General features: G+C 44.0%; 1 protein-coding gene across 5 annotated transcripts in view; it reads right to left on the bottom strand.

Annotated features, from left to right (window-relative positions):
- The window catches only part of CEP170 (centrosomal protein 170), a 428,342-nt gene that overhangs the window by 227,808 nt on the left and 175,998 nt on the right, over positions 1-24,536 (bottom strand). For all 5 annotated transcript variants that reach the window (XM_085611407.1, XM_085611409.1, XM_085611411.1 and 2 more), the window contains exons 5-7: positions 19,013-19,071; positions 18,751-18,910; positions 9,523-9,657 (exon numbers count right to left, since the gene is read on the bottom strand). In XM_085611407.1, coding sequence (XP_085467533.1) covers positions 9,523-9,657; positions 18,751-18,910; positions 19,013-19,071 — 354 coding nt within the window. The remainder of the gene's footprint in view (positions 1-9,522; positions 9,658-18,750; positions 18,911-19,012; positions 19,072-24,536) is intronic.

Genomic DNA, 24,536 nt, shown 5'->3' with positions numbered 1-24,536 from the left:
TTGGTTGCCTTCTTCATGTATTCAGCCATCCTGGAGCGGAGACCAAGTACATAGTCCATCACATCCTTTTTGGGAGGTTTGAGAAGTAACTCCCAGCCCTCCTTCACCAAACACAATGGACCTCTTACAGGATGCCCAAACAGAAGTTCAAAAGGGCTGTAGCCAACCCCCTTCTGTGGAACCTCCCTGTATGCAAACAGAAGGCAGGGAAGTAAAAGGTCCCATTTTCGCCTAAGCTTTTCTGGGAGTCCTTTAATCATTCCCTTTAGGGTCGTGTTGAACCTTTCAACTAACCCATTGCATTGTGGGTGATAGGGAGTAGTGAACTTGTAGTTTACACCTCACTCCTTCCACTTTGCTTTTAGAAACCCTGACATGAAGTTGGTACCTCTGTCAGATATAACCTCCTTAGGGAAACCCACTCTGGAGAAAACTCCAATGAGGGCTCTTGCCACCACAGGGGCTGTGGTGGTCCTGAGGGGAATTGCTTCTGGGTAGCTGGTGGCATGAGGGTCAAGGGGACCAACAATGTCAATCCCTACCCTTTCAAAAGGGAACCCCACCACAGGTAGTGGTATCAGGGGGGCCTTTGATGTGCCACCTGACTTGCACTGGCTTGGCAAGTGACACAGGAGCGACAAAACTCCTTAGCGTCCTCTGACATGTGTGGCCAATGGAAATGTGGAACAAGCCTGTCCCAGGTCTTGTTTTGGCCAAAGTGTCCTGCTAAAGGGATGTCATGTGCTAGGGTCAAGAGGAACCCCCTAAACTTCTGATCTGAGGTATTACCAACCTCCTGGTGGCTCCAGGGGTAGGCTCTCTAGCCTCAGAATATAGGAGTCCCTCATCCCAATAAACTTTATGGGACCCACCAGCAGCCTCAGCAGCAACCTGCTGTCTGAGGGGTTCAAGAGAGGGGCAGCACTGTTGCTCCTTACTCAGATCTTCCCTGGAAGGTCCCCCTGCCCCCAAGAACTCAGCCTGATCAGGCTCGAGTCCCTCTGGGGCAGTTCCTTCTTCAGGATCTGCTTCTCCTCCCTCAGGAGGGGCATCTGAGACAGAGCGGAAGGCACTGCCTTAACCCTACTGCTCCTCCTCTTGGGTAGCACCTGGTCCATACTTTCAGGATCCAGAGCTGGTTCACTTTGATGCATTTTGGCTTGTGACCTGGTCACAGCAAATACCTCTGCAGGTATGCCCAACATCTCAGCATGAGTCCATAACTCTACTTCAGACCACGCTGAAGCCTCTAGATCATTGCCCAATAGACATTAGACGGGGAGGTCTGCACAGACAACTACCTTCTTGAGGCCGGTTACCCCTCCCCAGGAGAAATTCACAACTGCCAGACTATGGTTGGTCCTGACATTGCTTGCATTGGTAACCTGGTACATTTCACCCAGGATGATCTGCCCAGGGTCCACAAGATCCTCTGCCACCATGGTGACACCAGCACCTGTGCCCCTGAATGCCAAAGCCTGATTGCCATTTATTTCAGGCTGCTGTTTGTATTTGCCCAGATTACTGGGGCTCACTAGGAAGGAAATATCAATGTCTCCATCACAAACCAGAAATGCCGGAGTGGGTATTCTGACTAGGCCGGAGTCCACTTCAGAAACCAGGGTCAACCCTACTACACCCTTATTCTGAGTACCACCTCCACTAGTAGCTGAACTAGGGGGAACAGATGCCTTAAGGGCCGGAGTGGTGGTGGTTTGGTCTTTGGACTTGTTACAATCAGAAGTCCAGTGCTCTTCCTGTTTACAGAATCTGCACCAAGGCTTCTTATGGCCTTTTCCCTTTGTAGACTGTGAATCCCCACCAGATGCAGATTTTTGGGGCCCTTGTGAAGACTTCTGGTCTTTTGACTTATCCCCACCTTTCTCAAAGCCTTTAGGATCCTGCTTCTTAGTGTCACCCCCTTGGTTCTGGGTTGCTGCCTCACCCTGGTTCTGACCCATTTGTCTGCCTTCTTTCCCTATTCTTGGGGAGAGGTCAGCTCAGAGTCCACCAGGTATTGATGCAACAACTGGTTTTGGCAATTATTAAGGATCTGTTCTCTCATCATAAGATTATACAATCCCTTAAAATCAGTAACTCTACTACCAACCAGCCAACCCTCCAGAGCCTTGGTTGCACAAGCTACCAAGTCTGTCCAGTCCTGATTATGTGCTTTCTGGGTATCTCTGAACTTCAACCTGTACTGCTCAGTGGTTAAGCCAAACCCATCTATTAAGGGACTTTTCAGGACTTCATAGTCATCACCATCCTCTTCTCTAACAGTGAGGAGCTTGTCTCTACCTTTATCTGAAAAGGAGAGCCACAGGATTGCTGCCCACTGTTTCTGGGGGACCTGTTGTACTCTACAGGCCCTCTCCATAGCAGTTATCCATTTGTGGATACCATCCCCACTCTGGTAGGGAAGAACAACCTTGGACAGGTTCCTATGGTCTGGAATGTAATCTCTGACTCTAGGGACACTGTTGCTGCCAACAGGGGGTTCTAACCCCTCTTTCTTAGAAGCTCTCTGGAGCTCAATGGCTTCTTTAATGCCAACTGTTTGGCCTTAAGGGCAAACCTTGCTTCCTCATACTGCAGCAGTTTTGTACATTCTTTCAGTGGAGTTCTCTCTTCTATTAAAGTATGAGCTTCACTGATGGACAGATTCTCTGCCAGAGTGATATGAGTGGTCAGAGTCCCTTGAAGGGGACCTAAGCCTCTCTTCCACTCTGTCAGTTCTCTTAGGAAGAATTCCTCTGACCTGTTCAGATCCTTCTGGATCTGGCCCTTCAATCACAGAGTCCTGGTCATCTTGATTTTCATCGTCTGACCCAGACACTGTAATTGACCCACACCCTGATTCAGATCTGTTAGCTCCTAGAGCCAACCTCAGATCATCTGCTGTCAGACAGATCTATCAGGCCTAGTGTGGAGGGACGCTGTCCTAGCTTCAGGTGTCTTGCAACACACATGGCCTTCAAGTCAAAGAACGTCATGTCCTTATACTGAGACTGGGTGGACCCACTGGCTCCATCCCTTGAGGACATTCTAGTGTTGTGCAGTGTTGTACTACCTACACTAGTTTGTGGCCTACTGATCCTAGCTTGAGCTGTAGCAAGGGTGGCCTATCCCTTCACAAACAGCTCTAAGTTCAGTAGAACTTATTCATACTAAGCTTGACTTGTATATGTACCTTGAGTACTTTTAGTGGTTTTCACTTAGTAATTCAAATAGAGATTTTCTGGTAAAACAATGGCAAGCTGGAATCCCACACGCTGCCCACCAATGTGAGAAGTTGGCCTGGCATATGCTGGTCACTAGTTATAGTGGCCACCTTGCACCAGTCCAATTCGACTCTTATGGTAGATAGGTTTAAGACAACCTTTTAAAGAAAGCTATCCTAGTGGTAGCTGTGGAGAGCAGCCTACAGGCTAAGTCTCAGAGGAATGTAAAGCAGCTTGTTTTACCTTATAATCTCTTGAATTACCAAATGAAAGGACACCACACAGGTATATATATCATATATATATGTATTTATTACTAGACACACTCTACTAATCTCTTTATGAGATTAGAAGTCAGGAACATATGCAAATATCAAAGTTTCACAATAAGTTAAGCACAAATATGGCTGGGGCCCTAGGGGCGTACCAGACCATATACTAAAAAAGAGGTTTAGGAAAGTCGACTTGCAAGGGGACAAGGCCTAGGGCCTGTAGAATCGCTGGGGCTTCACTAATCCACCCAAGGCAGGTAAGTAAAGGACCCACGGGAGACGCGTGCAGTGTGAGAACACAGCCGCGGGTTCCCTATTGATTTCAATGGAGCAATTCGCGGTTGGATTTTTAAAGTTTAAGGGTACTTTTAGAGAGTCAACAAGCAAGCCACTTACAAGGTAAGTAGTTCGAGGACCAACACCCACAGGAGCACCAGAGTGCACGAGTTACCTCACCCAGGGGAGCCGGTGCATAGGTGTCTTTTGGTGTCGGGTCGCATCATCGTTTTCTATGGAAGCCGAAGAAGTTTTGCTGCTTGCGAAGACTGGAGAAGTGTTCGGTGGAATCCAAGGCTGGATTCAAGATGAAGAAGACCTGAAAGCAGAAGGGACAGTGTTCAGTCACTTGCCAGTGACCAGGTGCCAGGAAGATGGATGCCCACGGATGTCGGGTGATTTCAGGTGATCAAGGGTGTTTTGACTCTTCAGCCACGAGGTCCAGGAGGCGGCGACGACGACCAGGAGCTGGATTCGGCGTGTCCCACGAAGTCTGCAGCTTACTGAGGTGTAGGCAATCGGATTGGAGCCAACAAGCCTTGGCAACAGCAACTCTCGTGGAAATTGAAGAAAGTCAGCGGTGCAGACCGGCAAGGTCTGAGGGACTCACCCAGCGAGGGTAAGTCAGGGCAGGCCTGGAGCAACCAGGGGAGCCCTTTGGTTCGATGAGAAAGTCTTCAGGGGACCCACAAGCCAGCCGGCAAGGGATCGCGAAGACGCCTCATGAGGATTCGCTTCACAGGAGCCCACGGTCACTTGGGATGAGGTAGGCCTCTGATTTTCGAGGGAAATCATGCTGGAGGCTTGGACCACACGTGGTCCAATGCACAAGTTTGTAGAACGTCGTGAAGGGGTTGCACTCGACAATAGTGCACAGTACCTCGGTATTGCTGTTCCTCGTCACTCGTGGGGTCCACTCACCTCAGCTCTGCTGGGGACTCACAATGGCCGTTGAGAAGTCAGGAAATCTACTTCCAGAGCTGTAGGGACTTCAGACTCCAGCGGAAAAGTTTGCGAACATTGATTAACATTTTTGGTGCCTGCCAAGCAGGGGAGTCACTCCTTGACTCCAAGGGAGATTCTTCGGTCTTCAAAAGGTAGTGGAACGTCGAAGGGCCAGGATTCTTCTTGTAGAGCGTCGTCCAGGGATATCTGATTTGCAATGGCAAGGTTTCCCTATCTTAAACTAAAGGAAAGGGAGGGACTAGCTCTATGACCACTCCTCTGGGAGGGTCAGGGGAGTAGGTGGTTACACCCACTTCCCTTTGTCCAGTTTCGTGCCAGCAGGCAGGGGCAGGTAGCCCCTGAACCGGTTTGAGCTGGCACATGTACAGAGGAGCCTACTGCTCCCTAGTGCAGGACTTGAAAGCATTCTAGGAGTGCACCCACCCAGCCCCAATACACTAAATCCTGTCTGGAAGGTGGTTACAACCTCCCTGTGACAGGATGTCTATTGTTGGGCCTCCTCCACTGCAAGTTTCAGTCAGCAGCAGGAGGGCAGCCCAGTGTCTGTGCTGGTGGCATCCATTTTGTGATGTCAGGGCGCTTTCAGATTTCTACCGTGTTTCCACAGTAGGTACATGTCGTCTCCTCTAGAAGGGTGGGTTCATACTCCCACACCAGTTACTGGAGTGGGGGTATGTTTCCAAGTTGTTTGACACCAAACACGACATGTTTTGATGCAGTCATTCCAAAGTTAGCATTTACCGCTAGGTTATAATGCACTTAAGAGTATATGGTTTAACCGCATCCACAAACAGCCACAGAGAATAGACTCTGCCTGCTGCAGAGGGACCCTGCTCATGCAGAGGCACCCCCTCACATTGTAAACCAAGCACCCTGCCCTCAGGATTGATAGGGCCTGCATTAGGGGTGACTGATAGGTTTATATGTGTGTGTAAGGTGAGATATAGGAACCTATACCTCAGTGAGGAATGCTAACACTACCTCGCCCAGGCTGCAGTAGCAGGCCTGTGGTGTCAGATTTAGTCTGCTTCCCAGGGGTGGCATAATACATACTTCAGCCCCTGGTAGGCCTGTGAAGTACCAATGCCCTAGGTACCTAAGGTACCATATACTAGGGGCCCATAAGGTACCACAGTGTCCAATCACTAGTGCAATTAATATGCACTCCAAGTTGTTTAGAGAGAACAGAGAGACTGGGGCCCTGATTAGCAGGGACCCAGCCAGACTATAGCCAGAAACCAGTGTTAACATCAGAAATAAAGTGGGGGCAACATAAGTGGAGATCCTACTCTCCTACAACTGCCATTCGCCTTATTACAATTGACACAGAATATAATGTACATATAATAAGGAAGATAGGATATCTATACTGTTTCTGGCGAAGTAAATTGTTCACCAAACTCTAAATCAGACTCTTTGTGCCAACTTTCTGCAGTGTATCAGCAGCATATACGTGTAGGCAACAAGATATATGCAGAAGGGTAACGGCTGCAGAAGATATTGAACTATGTTAACAGACAGATATCAACGGGAGGGAAGAGTTGAATCATGTCAAAAAGGCAGGATTTCTCACAACAAACTCAGAACTCGGCACAATGTAGAAGGAAACATTTACCTGTAATCCTATTTCTTTTTCAGGAGAGTCTTTATCACAGTTATAGGCACTGAATTGCCCCCGCACACACACGGGATTCCAGAGCACTTAAAAAAAAAGCAAACATACAGACACATACACTTTCAAAATTCAAGACTTTTGAGGTCTCATGGAAGATTATATTGGCAATATTTTGTTTATTTTTATTTTTTAAAAATAAGCCAATCGGAATTAAAATGTTACTAGCATAAGAACAGTGACCATGAACATATTTCACAGACTTTAAAAAAAAAGAAAACAAAAGGTAAAGCAGAGCAATGTAGAAGAGAGACTGGAACCCAAAGGCTGGGAAAATTACACTGCATCCTTGAAGAATCACAGTTCACCTGTACCCCAACATGACCATCCAGAAATAATTACCTTGATTCATGTTTATGAAAGAATGGTAGGATCCTTGGTATTATGTCATAAAAACACCCAGGAAATCTAGGATTACAGGCTAGTAACTTTTCTTAGCCTTTGATCAGCCAGTTGTTTAAGAAGACACTACATATTTGTTTTCTCGGGTATGTGGCTACGAACACTATACACTCCGAGAAAATTCTTGGAGCTGACTTTGCTCCAAATGGCAGGACTATTTACTGGAAGCAGTCATTGCTCAACAGAAACTTTAGGAATTTCCAATGCTTCTCTGCATCTGGAATGTCAAAATAAGCATCCTGAAGGTCTATGGTGCACACTCAATACCGTGGTGTAACTAAGGAAAAATTGCAATTAAGGTCAGAAATTCACAATCTTCTTTCCTTTTGTATGCTTTTTTGAGATCCAGAATATTTGAATTCTTGTGTTAGTTCCTTTTCTCGGACTAGAAAGTAAAGCAAATAACTCCTTTCCTTTGGAGTGATGAGGGACTTCCTCCACAGCCCATTTGACCAACAGGATTCCTGTCAGTGCACCTCTTGATAGCAGCCCTCTGGAGGGGGCCAATGGAGTCCAATGGACCTCACAGACATCCCCTTGCAGGCAGGTGCCGTCACTCGCTGCACACGCCAGCAAGGGTATCTCTATTCCCCTTTACAAGTACAGGCAATTTGCCGCCTGCACAGTGAAACACTGAGTGGCTGCTTCAAAGCCGCTCCCTATTTCATGTGATTGTGCTACCCCCGGGTCAGCATGACTTGATGGCTGGCCTAGGGGCAGCGCATTCAATATGATACGGCATAATTTTCTTGTTTGCGCAGAGAGTACCTTTTGAAAGGTGTGCCTGGCATAAACAAAGAGAGCATGCCTTATTCTGTAATATGGCCCCTGTACAAAAATGCAGGGACAAATCAGGTTTGGAGTACACTGCTTTCAGGAGGTCACGAGGTGAGTTAGATTCAAATGGTCTTCTTTCTGGAGTTGTGCCAAAGTAAATCAGAATCTAACATTTATTAAGAAGTGATATCACTTCGGTTTCTTAGATAGGAGCTTCTGAGAAACTGTCTCCTTTCCAGAGGTCACTTCTCTATCCCCCAGAAGACAGGACAGGGTCTGAAAAGACACTGGCACGGAGAAGTCAGACTTGAAGACAAAACCAAGGTTTGTCCTAGGAACTTCTGACCTGAAGAGCTCCATCAAAGATAATGTGAGATCCTTACGAGGAAAGCAAAATAGAACAGCAACTCTGATGATTGCTAGACATAAGCAGCAGGCAAACATTTGATAGGAGATGCAGGGGTCTAAACTCAACAGGTGCTTGTGTTCATAAAGTAAGAGAACTGCTTTTAGAAGAAAACCTCAAAACTTTAGCAACAACATCAACTAAAGTCCCTGAAAAGATAAGGTTTGTAAAAGCATACGTGCTTGAAGTCTGCAATGCATATCCCTGTTCCCTAGCAGAGAAATGGAGATTGAAGCAGTGAAGGTAAAGGTCTCCCCCTACTCCAAGAAGGCACACATTGTAAGTAATAGCCATAGGCAGGGCTCAGTCACTTGTCCTGAATTAAATGTCAACATTTTTTTTGCACACACTGTTGTGAAACCAGAGGGTCCTTTCGCCACAAAATGATTAAACTACAGAGGTCACTAGATGCATAGTGCAGACAAAAAGTACGTTCCTGTATGCTTACTACTGTACCTTGGAGAATTGTAATGGTGAAACAGCAAAAAGCAATAAACATAAATGGGGAAAATAATGATTCAAAGGATTATTGCACAACACTAGGGACAATTACAGTACATATTCTAGCTGAAATAATGCAGAAACACCTGCATGGTTTAAATAAAAGAGGACTGCATGTGGCGAAAGGGATGACCATACACACACCACAGCAGCTTTTGGAGGGGATGTAACAAAGAGTATCAATCATTTTACCTGAAATACATAATATTAATCAATATAAAAGTAGCACACAAGTGAGAAAACAGAGAATACATTTCAAGTTTAATTTATTTTAAAACAAGAGTGAAAAAACAAGAAAAATATACTGTTGTGCTGTCAGAAACAAAATGAATGTGCTATTACAAAAAAACGAGTGAACAAAGGGGGTTCAATTCTCACAGGCCCAGCACAGTGCTTGGAGAAAGAATATTATGATCCATTCCGACTAATGTTACATAGCGCATAAACTATGTGAACCCATCACTATATATTTTCAGCTACTGAGGAGCTACAAGATATCGCAGAGGATAAGGACATATGCCAAGACTTGCATGTTGTAACAGAACTCTGATGCAACATTATAGTTAAAACGCTTGTCTGATATAGCAGAACACATTTTTGCAATCTTTAGAGCCTATAAAACCAGACACCAAGAAAATTGGATCTTGAGCACATAAATCATGGATTGGAACCTCTACAAGTATTTCAGTGACACTTCAACTCCAAAGAATGAGCTGAATTCCAAAGTATAAGTTCAATTTAATTTGTTGTAGTTTTCACTCAAGTGCAAACAAGTTCTGACTACTAGTCTAAGTTGCACTCCATCATTTATCTTGGCTGACATATCAGCTTCCTTACTGCAGTTCCCCCTTCCAGATTGAAGGGTGATGCTTCAGAAACAAGAGTAAAGTTACAGACTCCCTAGTTTGGTCCAATGGACGCAACACAAATTTCTAAAATTGAAGAAGCATAAAAACACCTCTATTAAATTAACTTTGTTGTTTATGTCCTTAGAAAGTGACAAGAATATTACAAAAACAACCTTACCAGAGGCTCCACCTTCATTTGTTTTTCCTTCCTTCTCATCTTGTTTCTGAGAATCGTCATCCTCTGCATCCTCATCTCCCCACCAAGAAGGCTGCCCATAAAGAGGTGTACCGCGTGGCATAGCAGAAAGGTCTCCTGAAAGAGTGCACAACAGAGAAAGTCAACATCATCAGTCGCGTTATATGTAGTTTATTCATCACTGAATTGGCACATCTACGCACGCAGTAGAAAAGAAATCCCAGAAAACAGAGAAATTATCCAGTTACGACTAGCTAGCCAGCTATGACTCCCCCAATGCATCGTTGATGAAGTCCTACATGTATCACAGATGACATCACATATGACAAGAACCATGGTCATCACCTATATGTTCTAACAGATTCCCTACAGAGAGGAGCAACAGCAGTTCCACTGAACAGATCTCCTGATAGAGACTGCATGAAGAATAAAGATTGTAGTATCACTGTTAGCAACTGAATGCCCTTGAAAAGATTATGTACAGAGGAAATACTGTTGCAGTAAAACTCAAAAGGAAAAGATATCCTCAAACACATTAAAGGTAGATACATCACATTCAGTACCCAGATGTTCCCATATAAATTAGAATGGCATCAATGACTGCTGCTTTGCTCCCAAGTTAGTAATAAATGACCTGAAACACAGTAAAGGCGTTTAAAAAAGCTGTTTTTTCCACGGTCAAAATGTAAATGTCCTTGCAGAAATGCAAGACAATTCACCTTTGGGATGTGAACCCAAATGTTTGTTGACAACGTTTTGCAGGCATCTGCTTTGATTCCTATTAGACACGACATTGAGAAGAATAGCAAAGTATTGAGAATGCAGTAACCAAAAGAAGAAAAACTATAAACAACTGCTGCACTTATGTACGCCTTGGCAGGATCTCACGTTTGGTGTAACTTTTTTAGGCTAAGCAGATATAAATAAATCTTCCTTAACTCTAGCAGTCGTTTACAATGAATATAATCTGCTCAATGATCTGGCTCATGAAGTCAGAGGCTTAAATATTGCATGCCTAGACAAAGAATAATTCAGCATCATGCCTCTTAATGTACGTTAATCACAACCTTAATGACAAATAGCTCCCCTGTGAGGAACTACAGCATGTCCTACGACGTACTAAGGTGAAGTAAAAGACCTGGGCTTTTAAGCTGGTTGAGAATCCACAGCTGAGAAATCACAGCTTCTGGACTATTAAAGTCTTATTGTCAGTATGGCAGCTAGCCTGTACTTGAATGGGGTCATCCAGCCAGGATAGAAAAATAGCTCTATTTATTCAGACCTGCACTACTAAAAATGACCAACAATAGGCATTACCTAGTATTCCTTTGTTTGATAATGTTTTCTTAGGTTTTGGGACATATAGTGACATCAGTTGTATTTAGTCAGGCATTCGCCACTAACGGCCATCAATAAGAATTGCAGAATAATCCTTTGTTTGATGGTGTCTGCTTGGGTTTTGAAGCACATTATGACATTGTTCATCGTTTGGGCTTTGAAGGCCAAGGTAACATTTTTAGCAATAAGTACATTTAGCAGTCTGTTCGGAAAGAATAAAAGGCAAATACCATATGCCTTTCTAAGGCAGCATCCTACAGGATGAACAGAAGGAAGGCCAAAAATCAGATCATGGCTGGAAAGGATCTTTGAAATAGGTAAATCCTGCCTTCAAGTGAATCTTTAAAGTACGTTTAACTGATTAGATATATAGATATACACAGTTTCTTTATAAAGTCATCCATTGTCCCACAAAATGGCAGAGCTATTTAGTGGTTCCATGTTCAGGAATATCAGATGATCCCATCATGGAGAACCACCTGCAATAAAAATATAAATTCAAACTGTTGCAACTCATGTTCTGGCTCTCTCCTATTTCCCACTGGTTTGGGGTTGTACCAAGCTAACATATGGCAACATGAGAAATTGATTTATACAGAGCTTTTCTCGGCCACCAATGAACATGCTTATACATTCAGATTGTCCTCCCCTGTGCAGTTTCAGTATGGATGAGACTCTGCTTCTCTGACACTCATCAACTAATTAGCGCAAGGCACACTTTACGTATCCATTTTGAAATGTCTTCTTGTTTTTTCTTGTATCTTTTTTTGACTTGCACTAAAAAGCTACAGGTTAAAGACACTGGATTTGCTTCCAAGCAGCATACAGCAGGCAGCACATTCTTACTGCCTCTATTGTCTGGCACAACAATCAGTGCATGCCTGAACTGTGTGTGCAATAATCTGAATTCTGTTTCCAAAGAACCATCCAAAAACCATCCAGTGTGCACAAGAAGCAATCGAAATACTGTATGGTAGGAGATGTTCAATTTATAAGATGAGGCATAAAATACAAATGTGATTCTTGGAGCCAGGAGACCTACCAAGCACTTCTGCAGTTAATGAGAAAGTGAAGCACACTATTTATGCACCCGCCCACTCCCACATAGAGTTTGTCCTCACAGGCCAAATACAGAATATGTAAGCACTCGTCAGGAGAAAACAACGTTACAATCTTTCTCCCAGTAAATGACGACTTGTTCTAGTTATATCCAGGTGTCAAGGGCCTGGGCAGAGGCCTTACTGCCCAGGAACCAAATGCCCATCCAAAACCAAACCTTCGGTGGCAGCATCTGATTGAGTAAGACTCACAGTACATAGTCACAGCAAGAGAGTCCCTTCTATCCACTGCACCAATTGATCAAAACACTTTATCTGGTCATGGTGAACCGTATTCTCCAACAAGCGGTTCAGCGCTCCTCCCCTTGTGGGTTTGTTTTGCAGAACCAAGTCTTATCTGCGTTCAGAGAGCCTAGCAAGTTATAATGGGGAGTTTAAGGATTCTTCTTGGTGATGCCATTCAAGCCAGTTCAAGCTTAACAAGTCATATCTTGCTGTGAACACCTCATTCTCTTCCAATATCAAGCCCCAAACCAGCCCACATGTTCCTGAGCAAGCAGCCTCTTAGCATCAGAAGGGAAGATGGCTAAATTACCCTAAACCTGCAGGCACATCACAATTCACTAATATGAATGATCCCTAGGAAAAGCGAAGTATCAGCAACATTTGAGATCACCAAGATGAAATGCTGCACTAACCAGTCGACAAGGTGGCAACAATAATGTTTGATCCCATTTACATAGACTAAGGGATTCCTGGCCAGCTTGCGTCATTTTCAACAGCAGATTCTGGAGGGGGACAATGGTGTTCTGGAGTACTGCCCAAATAAACCTTAGGGCAGCAGCTCTCCAGTATTCTACTGATACACTTTGATCATATTTGCGAGACTACCCTATGATTAGGGATTTCTTAGTCTATCTTTTTGTCTGGAAAGACTGGTCAACTTAAGAAACCTTTATATTATGACAATTACTCCGACCATGATAATCTTCAGAAAGAGGTTGGGTTGAACCTTCAGATTCTCAATGAGTCAGGGAGTGGATTTGCCAACTCATGGTCAACACTTCTGGAGTTTGAGTCATTCTGTGATGCTCTGACCACCAACCTTAAGGCCACAGACTTGATCTTAAACATCTGTGCCCGAAGGAGGGGCTCCAACTCCTCTCAAGACTGTTCCAGGACCAGTTCTCATAAGCTCATTGATGATCCTTTAACAATGATCCCCATGTTGATCCGTGCAGCAGTTAGCCTCTAGAAACTGAGGGAAGACTCAGGTAACTCCTACCTACTGCATGCAGGAAGGAGAGGTTGGCTTATAGAGACACAGATCTGACCAATGCTGAAACTGGTAAAGATAATCCAGAGGTCTAGCACTATACCATGGAGTTTTTCAATACCAGGGAAAGTCCTTCAGGCTTTGTTTCCTGACACATTGATTCCTCTAATACTGAAAAGGGATTGACCACTTCAGATGCCTCACCAAAGCCTTTGCTCCCTTCTGAGACCCAGGTAAATCCACTCGGTTAAAAAAGTGCTTATTAGCTTATTATTTTAGTATAGAGTTTTCAAAAGCAGTGTCTTTCTCATTAAGTGCTCACCTGCTTAGTATGTTGTGGTGATGCCCACCTCCCTGAACGAAAATGCCTCGTCCTCCCACACAGATAAGGAGGCCAAATGTCTTGAGAAGTATCAAACGAAAATCTATTAGTCAAGTGGGTTCATTCAGACAATGCGATAATAGTGAGTTTAGGTTCATACCTCTGGCACACATCTGGCCACTCTGACTCCTTAAGCCCCACACAACCAGGAGCATACGCATGTCCTCAACCTTAACAAGAAAAAGACCAAAAAGAAGCTCCAGATATACCTAGATCTCAGGCACTGTTGTGCGGTTTGCGAACAACTGTCTCTCCAAGTGTAGCTGAAGCTACAAGGTCATTAGCTTGTTTTCTGAACAACATTCGGTTTGAGCCTTCAATAAATGAGGTACATCAATAGTACTAAACTATCATAATCAAATCCATTGAAACAGTCCTGGATAGACGTCGGTCCTCCAAGGTTTTTCATTTATATTTTAACTCAAGCTTCTGGTCAGCACATCCTTGTTCTCTGCCTTAAAGCCTAAGAGAAAACTCCTCAGGGTAGGAAACAAGCCACCTCCAGAGGCTTCGCCAGAGACAAAGGAAACCCAATAGCTTCACCTGCATAACGGCGGCAATAAAAAACTTCATTATAGGTGTTTCAGTCCACTCCCTGGGGAGGCTTTTGCTCCACTATCATCACTGGACTCAGATCCAAGATAAGGGTACCATCAGTGACAGAAAATGGTTAAGACCAGCATTTCCACAGCCACCATAATCAACATACGTGTGCCAAAATTGTAGCTCCACCAAATTAGGAAGGAGATAGAAAGGTTTGTCTTAAAGATGTTTACCCCCATCTGAAAAGCGGTAGGGTGCAGTACTCACCAACAATTAGTAAAAAAAGAAAAGGGGAAGTTCTGCACCTCCCCCCCCAATAGATTAAAACCATCTAAACCAGTTCAACCCCATCAAAATTCAGGGTACTGACTTTGACCGAGAATTTGGGATTAGTATAGCAGAATGATAGGTTGCATTCAATGGATATGCAGGCCACATGTATGTCCATCTGTTACAATGCCAAAAAATGCATTTAATCAGCCAGGCTAGTCTTCACACAAAAACATCAGTTCAGCTCGCATATCTCTTTCTGAAGCACAGTTGTGTGAAAACGTGGCAGTTCAAAAAGCTTCTAATACTGCATAAGCAGAGTTTCTAACATCAATCAGTTAAATAAATCATATGCACAGTGGTCTTGTAGAGTGATGAGATTTGCTGATGGACAAGCAGTCAAAGTCTGTAATTTTCCTTCCTTCAAGAATTACTAGTTCGATGCTTAAATCCTTAAGTTGTGGTTTCCATACAGGCAGGTCATAGTCATTCAGTGTATGGATGGAGGAGCCCACTGTGAGGACCTACTAAATGGAGCAAACTGGATTGATCCTCCTGCAAAACTTGATGTTCAAGGGCTTATCTAGCTTACAGGCCTTCCCCTCAATGGTCAGGCAAAAGGTAGTCATTTTACTAATACGCTATAATCTTATTATAATCAGAAGGCTCACCTCACATGTTCATGCTCTCAGACATCCAACACCTCCTTCAAAAGAAACTTTTCCATTTGCAACAAGGTCGTCAATCACCATATGACATGTGTTCCTCTAGAGAAGACTATTGCAAGGTGGACCCTCAATCTTGTAGACTCATGACAGTTGAGTTAACTACTTCAACCAATGGCCTCTTGGAAGTTGATTTCATGGACAACAGTCACTCGCAGCCATTTAACCTGCATGCTAATCACGGGAGCTGCAAGCCCCATGCGCCTTCTACAGTCTAGATTCACCTGTTCTTAGTATGTCACATACCAATTTCTGGTTCCAAACCTTGGAGGGAGATTGCCTCAACCATTGATCACAGGCTTCATCAACTTTAAATACTTACCTGTTCAAAGGAGGCATCAAAGACTGCTGCCCTTGCAAGTTAAACAACGCTCTTATTCCGTGGATGCCAATCTTATTTCCCAGATAACAAATAGCATGGCGGAGTCACATGGTTATTTATAATTGTTTTTAAAAATTTAAACTCGTTCAACATGAGACTCACATAACATCATGTCCATATCAACAAAGTTTGCTGTTGGTTACATCGGTACGGTACAATCATCAAACTGGCAACATCATGTATACACTACACTCGTGCCTCAGAAAAAGTTACCACGCACCCGATCTCTGTACTCTAGAGCAGGGATCCTGCTACTTCCTTTTCTTTTATATGCCTTAGGACCCAGATGTTACGTCTATCTCCTCCACATTTGCAGTGTCATCGCCTTCATGAGCCTTTCCCTCCACATAAGTTTTATACAATGCCCAGAAATGTTTTGGTCTGTTTCGTGGTGGGAGCAGATCATTGTAAACTTCAGTTTACGTACTACAATATAACATATCCCACAACCATTGTGCAAGTGTGGGAGGAGGCCCTCGCATCCAGCATGTCGCTACACATCGTTTGGCTAACAACCCCATATCTATTAATCTCCTTACCCCTTTGGTATTGCCTTAGAGTATCCCAATAAAGCGAGCGATAGCTCTGATCGCAGCGATAAGTGCGCCACTTGGTTTAGTTCAGCAAAAATCAGTTCACAAAAATGTGCTATTCCCGGACAAGTCCAGGCCAGATGCAGAAAGTCAGCATCTTGCGCATTGCACCTATCACAGGTCGACTCCTCTCGGAGCCCGTACCTATGCAGTCGTTCCGGGGTGTAGTAAATCCTGTTGAGGAATTTGAAATGTATTAGTCTATGCCTCCCATTCAAGGATATACGTTTTGTGCTAAGACAGCAGTATGTCCACATGTCGTCCCTGATGTCCCTCTGAAATTCTCGCTGCCAGACCAGTCTCGCCTTAGTGTAGTCACCACGCCTAGTGGCGATCAAGATATGGTAGATCCTGGAGACTATTTTGATAGGGGCCTTAGTAGTAATAAGGTCAGTCAGGGCATTCTGTTCAGGGGGTTCTGACATGTCCTCACCCAGAAGCTCACTCTGTGAAATTGAAACCGCATAAGTAGTGTCGGGCTCTCGTCATCTGTGCCCAAATCCCCCCAGCTTTTTGCCACACCATTTAGGAAAAGGTCTCCTATTGCATGTATCCCAAGTGCACTCATTGCAGTAACGACCCCTTTATCCGTCCATGACATTAACCAACGACACCAGTCGAGTCTAGCAACCGGAGAATATAGGATAACACCAGCCTGAAGCTGTAATAAATAATGCCAAGCATGTACAACCGAATTGAGGGAGTCCAAAATCCCTGTACGCCTATCTGGGGGCTTAAACAGCAAAGCCGGGAGCGGAGTGGGATCTGCTACGACCGACTCTATACGGATTTACTGTATATCAAGTGGCCCATGTACCCAATGGTATGCTTGTGCGCTTTGAGCAGCTCTATAATAGAGATCCAAATTAGGGGCACCAAGTCCTCCAATAGAGTACGGGAGAGTAAGTATACGTCAACTGACCCAAGCTTGCTTACCCGCCCAAGCTAGATGGATCATCAGAGATTGAAGTCGATGGAAAAAGACCTTTCGCAGCACCATAGGGATATTTGTGAAAAGGAATACGAAGCGAGGTAGGATAACCATTTTCATGATAGACACCCTACCCATCAGGGACAGTGGCAACCGTATCCATCTTTCAATATCTTCTTCGAGCTTATTAACCGCCACCCCATAGTTCTCCCGAAACACCACTTCCGAATCTGTATGCAATTTAATATCCAGATATCTTACCATGTCTGTGGACCACCGTAACTGGTATTCTGGCTCAAAAACCATAGTAGCTGGAGTTAGAGGAAATATAATAGACTTGTTCCAGTTGACTCGTAATCCCGACAGGGCTCCAAAATGCACCACCTCTCGTAATATTGGGGAGAGGTTGTCTTCTGGTTTACGGATATATAACAGCGTATCATCCGCATAGGTAGAGACTATCAATTCGTATCCCGGAAACCTTATGCCTCTATGGCTGTAGTATTCCCGTAGTGCACATGCTAGGAGTTCAGCCACTAGAGCATAGAGAATAGGGGACAATGGGCAGCCCTGCCTAGTACCTCTAGAGATCCGAATAGGGTCAGTAACCAGGTTGCCTATTTTTATGCGGGCTGTGGGAGAGTTATAGAACACTCCAAGCAATTGGATAAAGATCGGGCCCATCCGAGCGAGGACATGTCGTAGGAAAGGCCATTCGACAGAGTCGAATACCTTCTCCATATCCAAAAAACGTCGACTTTCTCTTTTTCCCTCCACAACAAACCGGATTGACATTGATTTTATAACTGCTTTCTTTGTTTATGTTGTTTCATTTGTTGGTTTTGCCAGTAGACTGGCTGGATAGGTCCCTAAATGTATTGTGGATGTATCTATATGCACTACCTTACCCTTGCACATCACTTGCACTGATCCCAATTGCACCCGTCACCCTATTTGCACCTGTTTTAACTAAAATGCTGATGTTGACATATTTCTGTCATTTGAATTGTTGATCCATTGACCAAAAACTTGTTGAACTGATTCAATCACAGTCATTCATCGCATCTATTATCAGGTGTTGTCATAAATTTATATGCATTGTCGACACATGTGTTTTCTGATATTCTGTAAACTATCTCCACTGTGACTTTTCGTTTGTGTACCATTATATACCCGAGTCCAATGGTCTATCGGGTTACCCCATTGACACATAACTCTTCCAAGGACCTTAAGCATTTTCCCAATGATTCTGGCCAAACTGAAGCACAAAATCGGCGGAATAACTATGGATGCCAATACTCAGATGCGAAACATGGACTCTGAATGGGAATGCCACAAAGAGTGGTACTTCTCGCCGAATGCGTTGTTTGAAGTTCAATGTCAATAGCATGCCCAGCAGTGGGAGGCAAGCAATTTTTCCCAAGGAAAATTAGGAAAAACAAAATAGTAAGGACTAAACTATGCAGCTTGCCCACATTCAGAATAACTTGAAACTAAGTGGCAATACTGGTTGATGCACTTGTGGGACCATGAACTGGACAAGAAGGGAAACACAAGCACTGTGATCAATTAAACATCTTGTAAGTAAAAAAACATCTCTCCTAGAGAAGCTTGTCTCTAACATGCACGGCAGTAGCCGGCAGACAATGTCCAACCAGCTGAGAAGGAACAAGAGCCGATAACAGTAATAGGACACAAAAAAGGAAACTCACCAAGCGTTTTCTCTTCCGATTTTAATGCCTCCATTACTTTATGATGAACCTCTACTGTGCCTTCTGTTGACTTCACTTCTGATGCTTTAAAGTTTGAGGATTTGGATCCATCAGCCTCCACTTTCTGGGAGAACTGCAGCTGACTCGTAAATTTTTCATGCTAATAATAAAACAAAATATTATTAAATTCTGTAATAAAGAGGCACTCTTAACAGCCAGCTACATTGAGAACTACTTCAAAGTTATAAAAACAGTACTGTACCTTAAGTGCTTCTTCTGGTACTCTCATTTCACATCGAACCACGGTGAAGAGATTAGTATGTTCACTGTGCTAAGGAAAAGAGTAACTGCTACAACTTATGAATGATACAGCAACTGTGATCTGAAGTTGAAACAAATTAACTTTCTCCGGTAACATGAAAATTATGAACTTGAGAAACAACTTGCACTGGTTGCAACTTACTGGTTTACTTAACAAACATTTAAAACCACTATGTTTAGCTATCAGTAAAATCTTCCAATCAAATAACGTACAGGTTGCAGTGGCTTGCATGCATAGAGCTAAAATATCAGTTTACCTGTGCAAGCTGACGGTGGTTGAATAGTGGGAGCTAAAAATGCAGATGTCCAAAAATCCTTATCAATCAACATATGGTCGGAATATATTTTTCCTTTCTATCACTCATTTCTCTTCTGTCACGTTGCAAACAAACAGATTAGCAAGATTAAATGACAATAATGTTTCAAACACCAGGCTTAATAGAGCAGGTTGCAAAACCCGTACAAATGGTAAAAATGTGTACATCTCGGCAACCACCATGCACAGAACTTTTATCCCCCGTTTCAAGACAAAATCTTTTTTTTTAGCACATCCCAACCTAGTTGTGTTCTCCTTTTACTCTCCCTGTCCACCAGTTCCTACATCACGTTTACGATTATGTAAAAGTCTTCCTGTCTGCTTTCTCCTCCTGCTCTACATTCACACTATCAAATCGTTCCTGAGCCTCCCAGACTCATTTGCCATTGAGATTAGCAAACAATACACAATTGTTATTCCCCTCAAAGGTACCCATCACCATACTTAGTCCATATGCAGACACCTTGTGTGTTAGAGCCCTTTTAGAAAGCGAGTCACAACAGTTAACATGAACAGGTACGGTTATTCTGGCAACCAAAAGACAGGCAATATGGTTGAAAGATAACCCCTACAGTGTCCAGAGCAAAGCCTTGCAGCGCCAAAGAGAGAACAAACAACAAAACCTGGGAGAGGGGTGCAGAAAGGGGATCAACATATTTGGAAGCACACCAAGCCACAAATTTGTCCCAATGGCGGGCGTATACTGTCTTGGCTGAGGGACTCCTGGCTGCCAGATTAACATCACAGACTTCCATCAATAACAGCCAACTGCCGCAGCTCTTCCCCCAATCATGAAGGCGAAGCATGTGCATGTTCGGATGCAGGTCTCCACGCTGCAGTTGCAACAGAAGATCCTCTCAAAGAGCAGAGGACCGATGCTCATGCTCAGGAGTTCCGAATCCAAACTCTCCATGCCCAATCAAGAGCCACAAGAATGATTTGGGCCCTGTTGTACCTGATCTTAAAGAGAACTCTGGCCAAGAGTGGTATCGGCAGAAAGGCGTACAGGAGGGCTGAGCTCCATTAAAGACAGAAAACATCTCCGAGCAAGAGTAGCCTTGGAAACTCCAGTGTGCAGAAGTGCTGACATTGCAAGTTGTTTGTAGCCTCAAATAGATTCACCCAAGGTTCTCACCAACCAGTGAAGAGACCTTTCACCACCTCCGAATGGAGACACCATTCATGATCTGCTAGGCATCAACAGCTGAGTTTGTCCTCTCTAGTGTTCGGAGAGGCCAGCAGATGTTGAACCACCAGGAAAATACCCGGACGTTCCAGCCATGTCCAGAGACGCAAGACCTCTTGAGACAGGGTCCACGACCCCACTCCACCCTGTTTGTTGCAATACCACATGGCCGTGGTGTTGTCTGCGACACCTGAACAAAACTTCCCTCAATAGCAGGAAGAATGGCTCAATGCTAGTTTGATCGCTCTCAGCTTCAGCAATGTGATGTGGAGCTTAGACTCTGTCCGAGACCACAGTCCACTGATTTCCACCTCTCCCGGATGTCTAACCCAGCCCAGAAGTGATGCACCTGTCACTATGATCAGTACTGGTTGGGGAAGGGAGAGGTGTCTGCCACCACTGCAGGTCTTTTGCAGTTCTCTCAGAGATCTGAACCAGGTCAGAGAGATTCCCCTGATGCTGTTGTACCCACTTGGACTTCAGGTCCCACTGTAGGGTCCACATATGCGAATGGGTATGTGTCACCAGCAGGATCCAGGAGGCAATGAAGACCAGCAGCTTCAGACAGTCTCACCAAAATCCAGGATAGAAACATCAAAATCATAGCACAAATATCCTGGACTTGAACCCCAGTGAGTGCAGAAGGTTCACTGTTGTCTGGAAGTGGGGGACGACAGCCTGGGACAAGCCTGCCTTCAACAGCCAGTCTTCAAGGCAGGGGAAGAGTGGAACCCCCAACCTCTGCAGATACGTTGCAACCACCACCGTTACACAGTGCTAGTGAGGCCAAAGGGGAGCACAGCAAACTGATAATGCTCATTGCCTACCATGCTTTGTAAGTTAACACTTGTGGGCAGGCAGGACGGGAATATGGAAGTAGGCATCTTACAAGTCCAGTGCTACCATCCAGTCTTCAGGATCAGAGCCAGACAGAACTTGAGCAAATCTGAGCATCCTGAACTTTTTCTTCAGGAAGAAGTTGCGAAGGAGCAGGTCTTGAATAGCTTGGAGGCCTTTGTCCTCTGCAATAGCAACCACTACCTCTTTCTGATGCTGGCACCCTCTCAATGGTCCCTATACCGGTCCAAAACAAAAAAATGGGAAAACTTCTCTCTGACATATGGGAAGATCATCAATACACTAAGACAAATGTGGGGCTTATTACCCAATTTGATTTAAGTTCTGCTCGATACTTAAAATAGGAAAGAAGTCTGATGATACCAAATCACCACAATTATCTTCTACAATTTGAATATCGGAGAGGATCATGACCATTTTGGCCCCAGTAGTTAATTGTAGGGGTCCTAGAAATGAGAATTCTACAAATCTTTGAGATAATCTGGGAGACGTGTGAAATTGAGTGGCAAAGGAGGTGGGGCTAAGCCTTTCAATAATGTTGCTGATACAGTTAATTAAAAAGCTTAGCAAAAAAAAGCACAGACAGCACAGACCCTTTTCTCGTAATATGGAGGCAGTGATCACGGACTGCTGAGGAAGTAAACTTCCTGACACAAGTATAACTTGGTGCATTCAGGGGTTTCTTTAAAATAGGAAGCCGCACTATCTTTATTCAACAGCGTGGACATTTTCGAAGTAGTGGCGGCCCATGGGAAAGCAGAAGTAGTAATAGATTTTACTATTCTTAACTCTACATCTATGTACTCTCAAGATATAGCGTCATGGTACATACAAGTGAAGTTAAATGTATGAAACCTACATTTACCAATCTATATATACTTACATTGTCAATAATTTGGTTGCCAATACTTCGTGCTATGGTACTTTTACAGTATATTTCGTGCACTATATACCAGAACCTTTCAAGGTCTGGCTGGACTGATAAGAGGTTCATGAAGGGGAACCCTAGCTGTCTTGCTTGGTTTTCTAGAAACGGTTTAAGAAAGTTACACTGCTGTGCGGAGGTACTGAAGTGAATGATGCTGAAGCCTCATCTGCTAACTTTTGTTCGAACTGCCCATCTTCTCAACAGGCAAGCAAATACGGATGCGGTTTATATCTTTCTTGGAAGTAGGCCACAACCCCATACATTGGTAACCAATTCCAAAGGTTTAGCTACACAAACAGATCAGGGTCAAGATGTACAATACCTGGACCTTAAGTTTTCTATAATGCTGAAATGTTTGCTTCTCATGCAGTGGGGTAGATTTGGCAAGTTGCTTTGAGTGTAAATAAAGGGAAACAGTTTTTACTCCAAAATGAGGATGTTGTTTGGCAAAACCAAAACACTTAGAGGCCTATACACAAACTGCATTTTGTAGAAGGTTTAGTAGTACTACAATAGTGCTACTCACATAGTACAAAATGCTATTCACAAAAGCTACGAATGGAGGTCTCCGTCTCGCCTATCTTCTATGTGCAAAGATCTCGGCCCGACTACTGAAATCCCCACACATGTATGTATACATTATTGGAGTAGATGTGAGCAGGGGAGTAGCTGGAAAGTAAAGAATACTTACAAATACATACATGTGGCTTGTGGAGAAGTACAGAGGGATTTAGAGAGGGCTGAGGAAGAGTTTAGGGAAGGATATGCATACACACTCAAAAGAGTATGCCTATTCTTATTCACAAACTGCACTTGACCAACCACTGGTACTGCAACCCCCTCCCATAAGAAAATAAAGGAGGCAAGCACTTAAAATAACACTAAATAGGAAATAATGTTAAAATTAATTAATTTATTATGACTTTTTTTTAAATATACATCATTTATATAATAAAATATTTTTATAAACATTTTTAATTTAAACATAAATGGAACTGTAATTAAAAAACAATAATATAAATAAATTATACACAACTTTAAGTAATTATTACTACATAACATATAAATACATTTTACTTTAGGTCTTTTTAAGGTCTTGCGCATAGCGTTGCAGTGCGCAGCGCGAAACCTCATGTAGTAGGATCTGAAAGCTGACCACACGCGTGTTCTTTTGCTTTCGTGGGCTGCAATTGGCTGCGTTTTTTATAAAATACAGCACGCAATTGGGCAAAGGCGGGCGCATGTCCCGCCTTTGCTCCGCCCACTTCCCACTGGTGTCTGTTACGCGCAGCAGCGTGCGTTCGCGTCGCTACCGCGCTCCCTCGCCCCCGCTCCTCTGTGGTGCGCGCGCACCACTGGTTATTTTCGTTTCTCCTTTTGAGTCCCGGGGTCTAATCTTCTGCCTGTCCAAGTGCTGGGTAAGAGTTATTAAACAATGTTTACTCAGTTCCTGCCTGAATTGTGTTTTTGTTTTGTTGCAATGCACAGCAGTGCTTGCGGCAGCCCTGGACGGCCCCTGAACATTATTCAAAATTGCGATATCCCTGCCTGTCCCTTTAAATTCACCGGTGTAGGGGAGGAATTGTTAAGCCCCTTTCTACAACAGGCATATGCTACGCCCGCTTTTTTGCAGGGGCACGCATCAGCGCTATGCGACACGACATGCTCACCTGTTTCTTAAGGTCAATTATATTGTCCTTGCAGTAATTTTGAGCTTCAGGCTCAGCAATATATGATTATTTAGGAAGAGCGCATGAGAGTGACCGGGGCAAGTGGTGCACACTTACCCTTCTTTCCTTCGTCATGTGCAGACACCAGCACAGCATGTAATGTAGGCAGATTTATAGAGCACAAGCTTATCACCCGTGAGGATATCCAGGTGCTGAGTACAAGGGGCGATCCTGGGAATCACTCGAAAAGCCAGGTCTACAGTTTCTTAAGGAAGACTGTGAGAGACGAGGCTATTCTGATGTCCAACAGGATGTGTTCCAGGTCTTTGCTGCCTATTAGGAGAGGGAATGTCCCTCAGATAATGGATGGAAAACAATCGCACTTCAAGGTGGTTTCTGCATGTTGGTGCTAACAGGTCTCTCTCCTTTGAGATTGCATGGATGAAAACCATCACACTTCATGGTGCTTCTTTTACTTTGTTTCCTGGCACCAACCCGTGACATACG

The sequence above is a fragment of the Triturus cristatus genome, chromosome 6 (genome assembly GCF_964204655.1).
Source record: "Triturus cristatus chromosome 6, aTriCri1.1, whole genome shotgun sequence".
In the NCBI taxonomy this organism is placed as follows: domain Eukaryota; kingdom Metazoa; phylum Chordata; class Amphibia; order Caudata; family Salamandridae; genus Triturus; species Triturus cristatus.
This window is presented reverse-complemented; position numbering and strand designations above follow the sequence as displayed.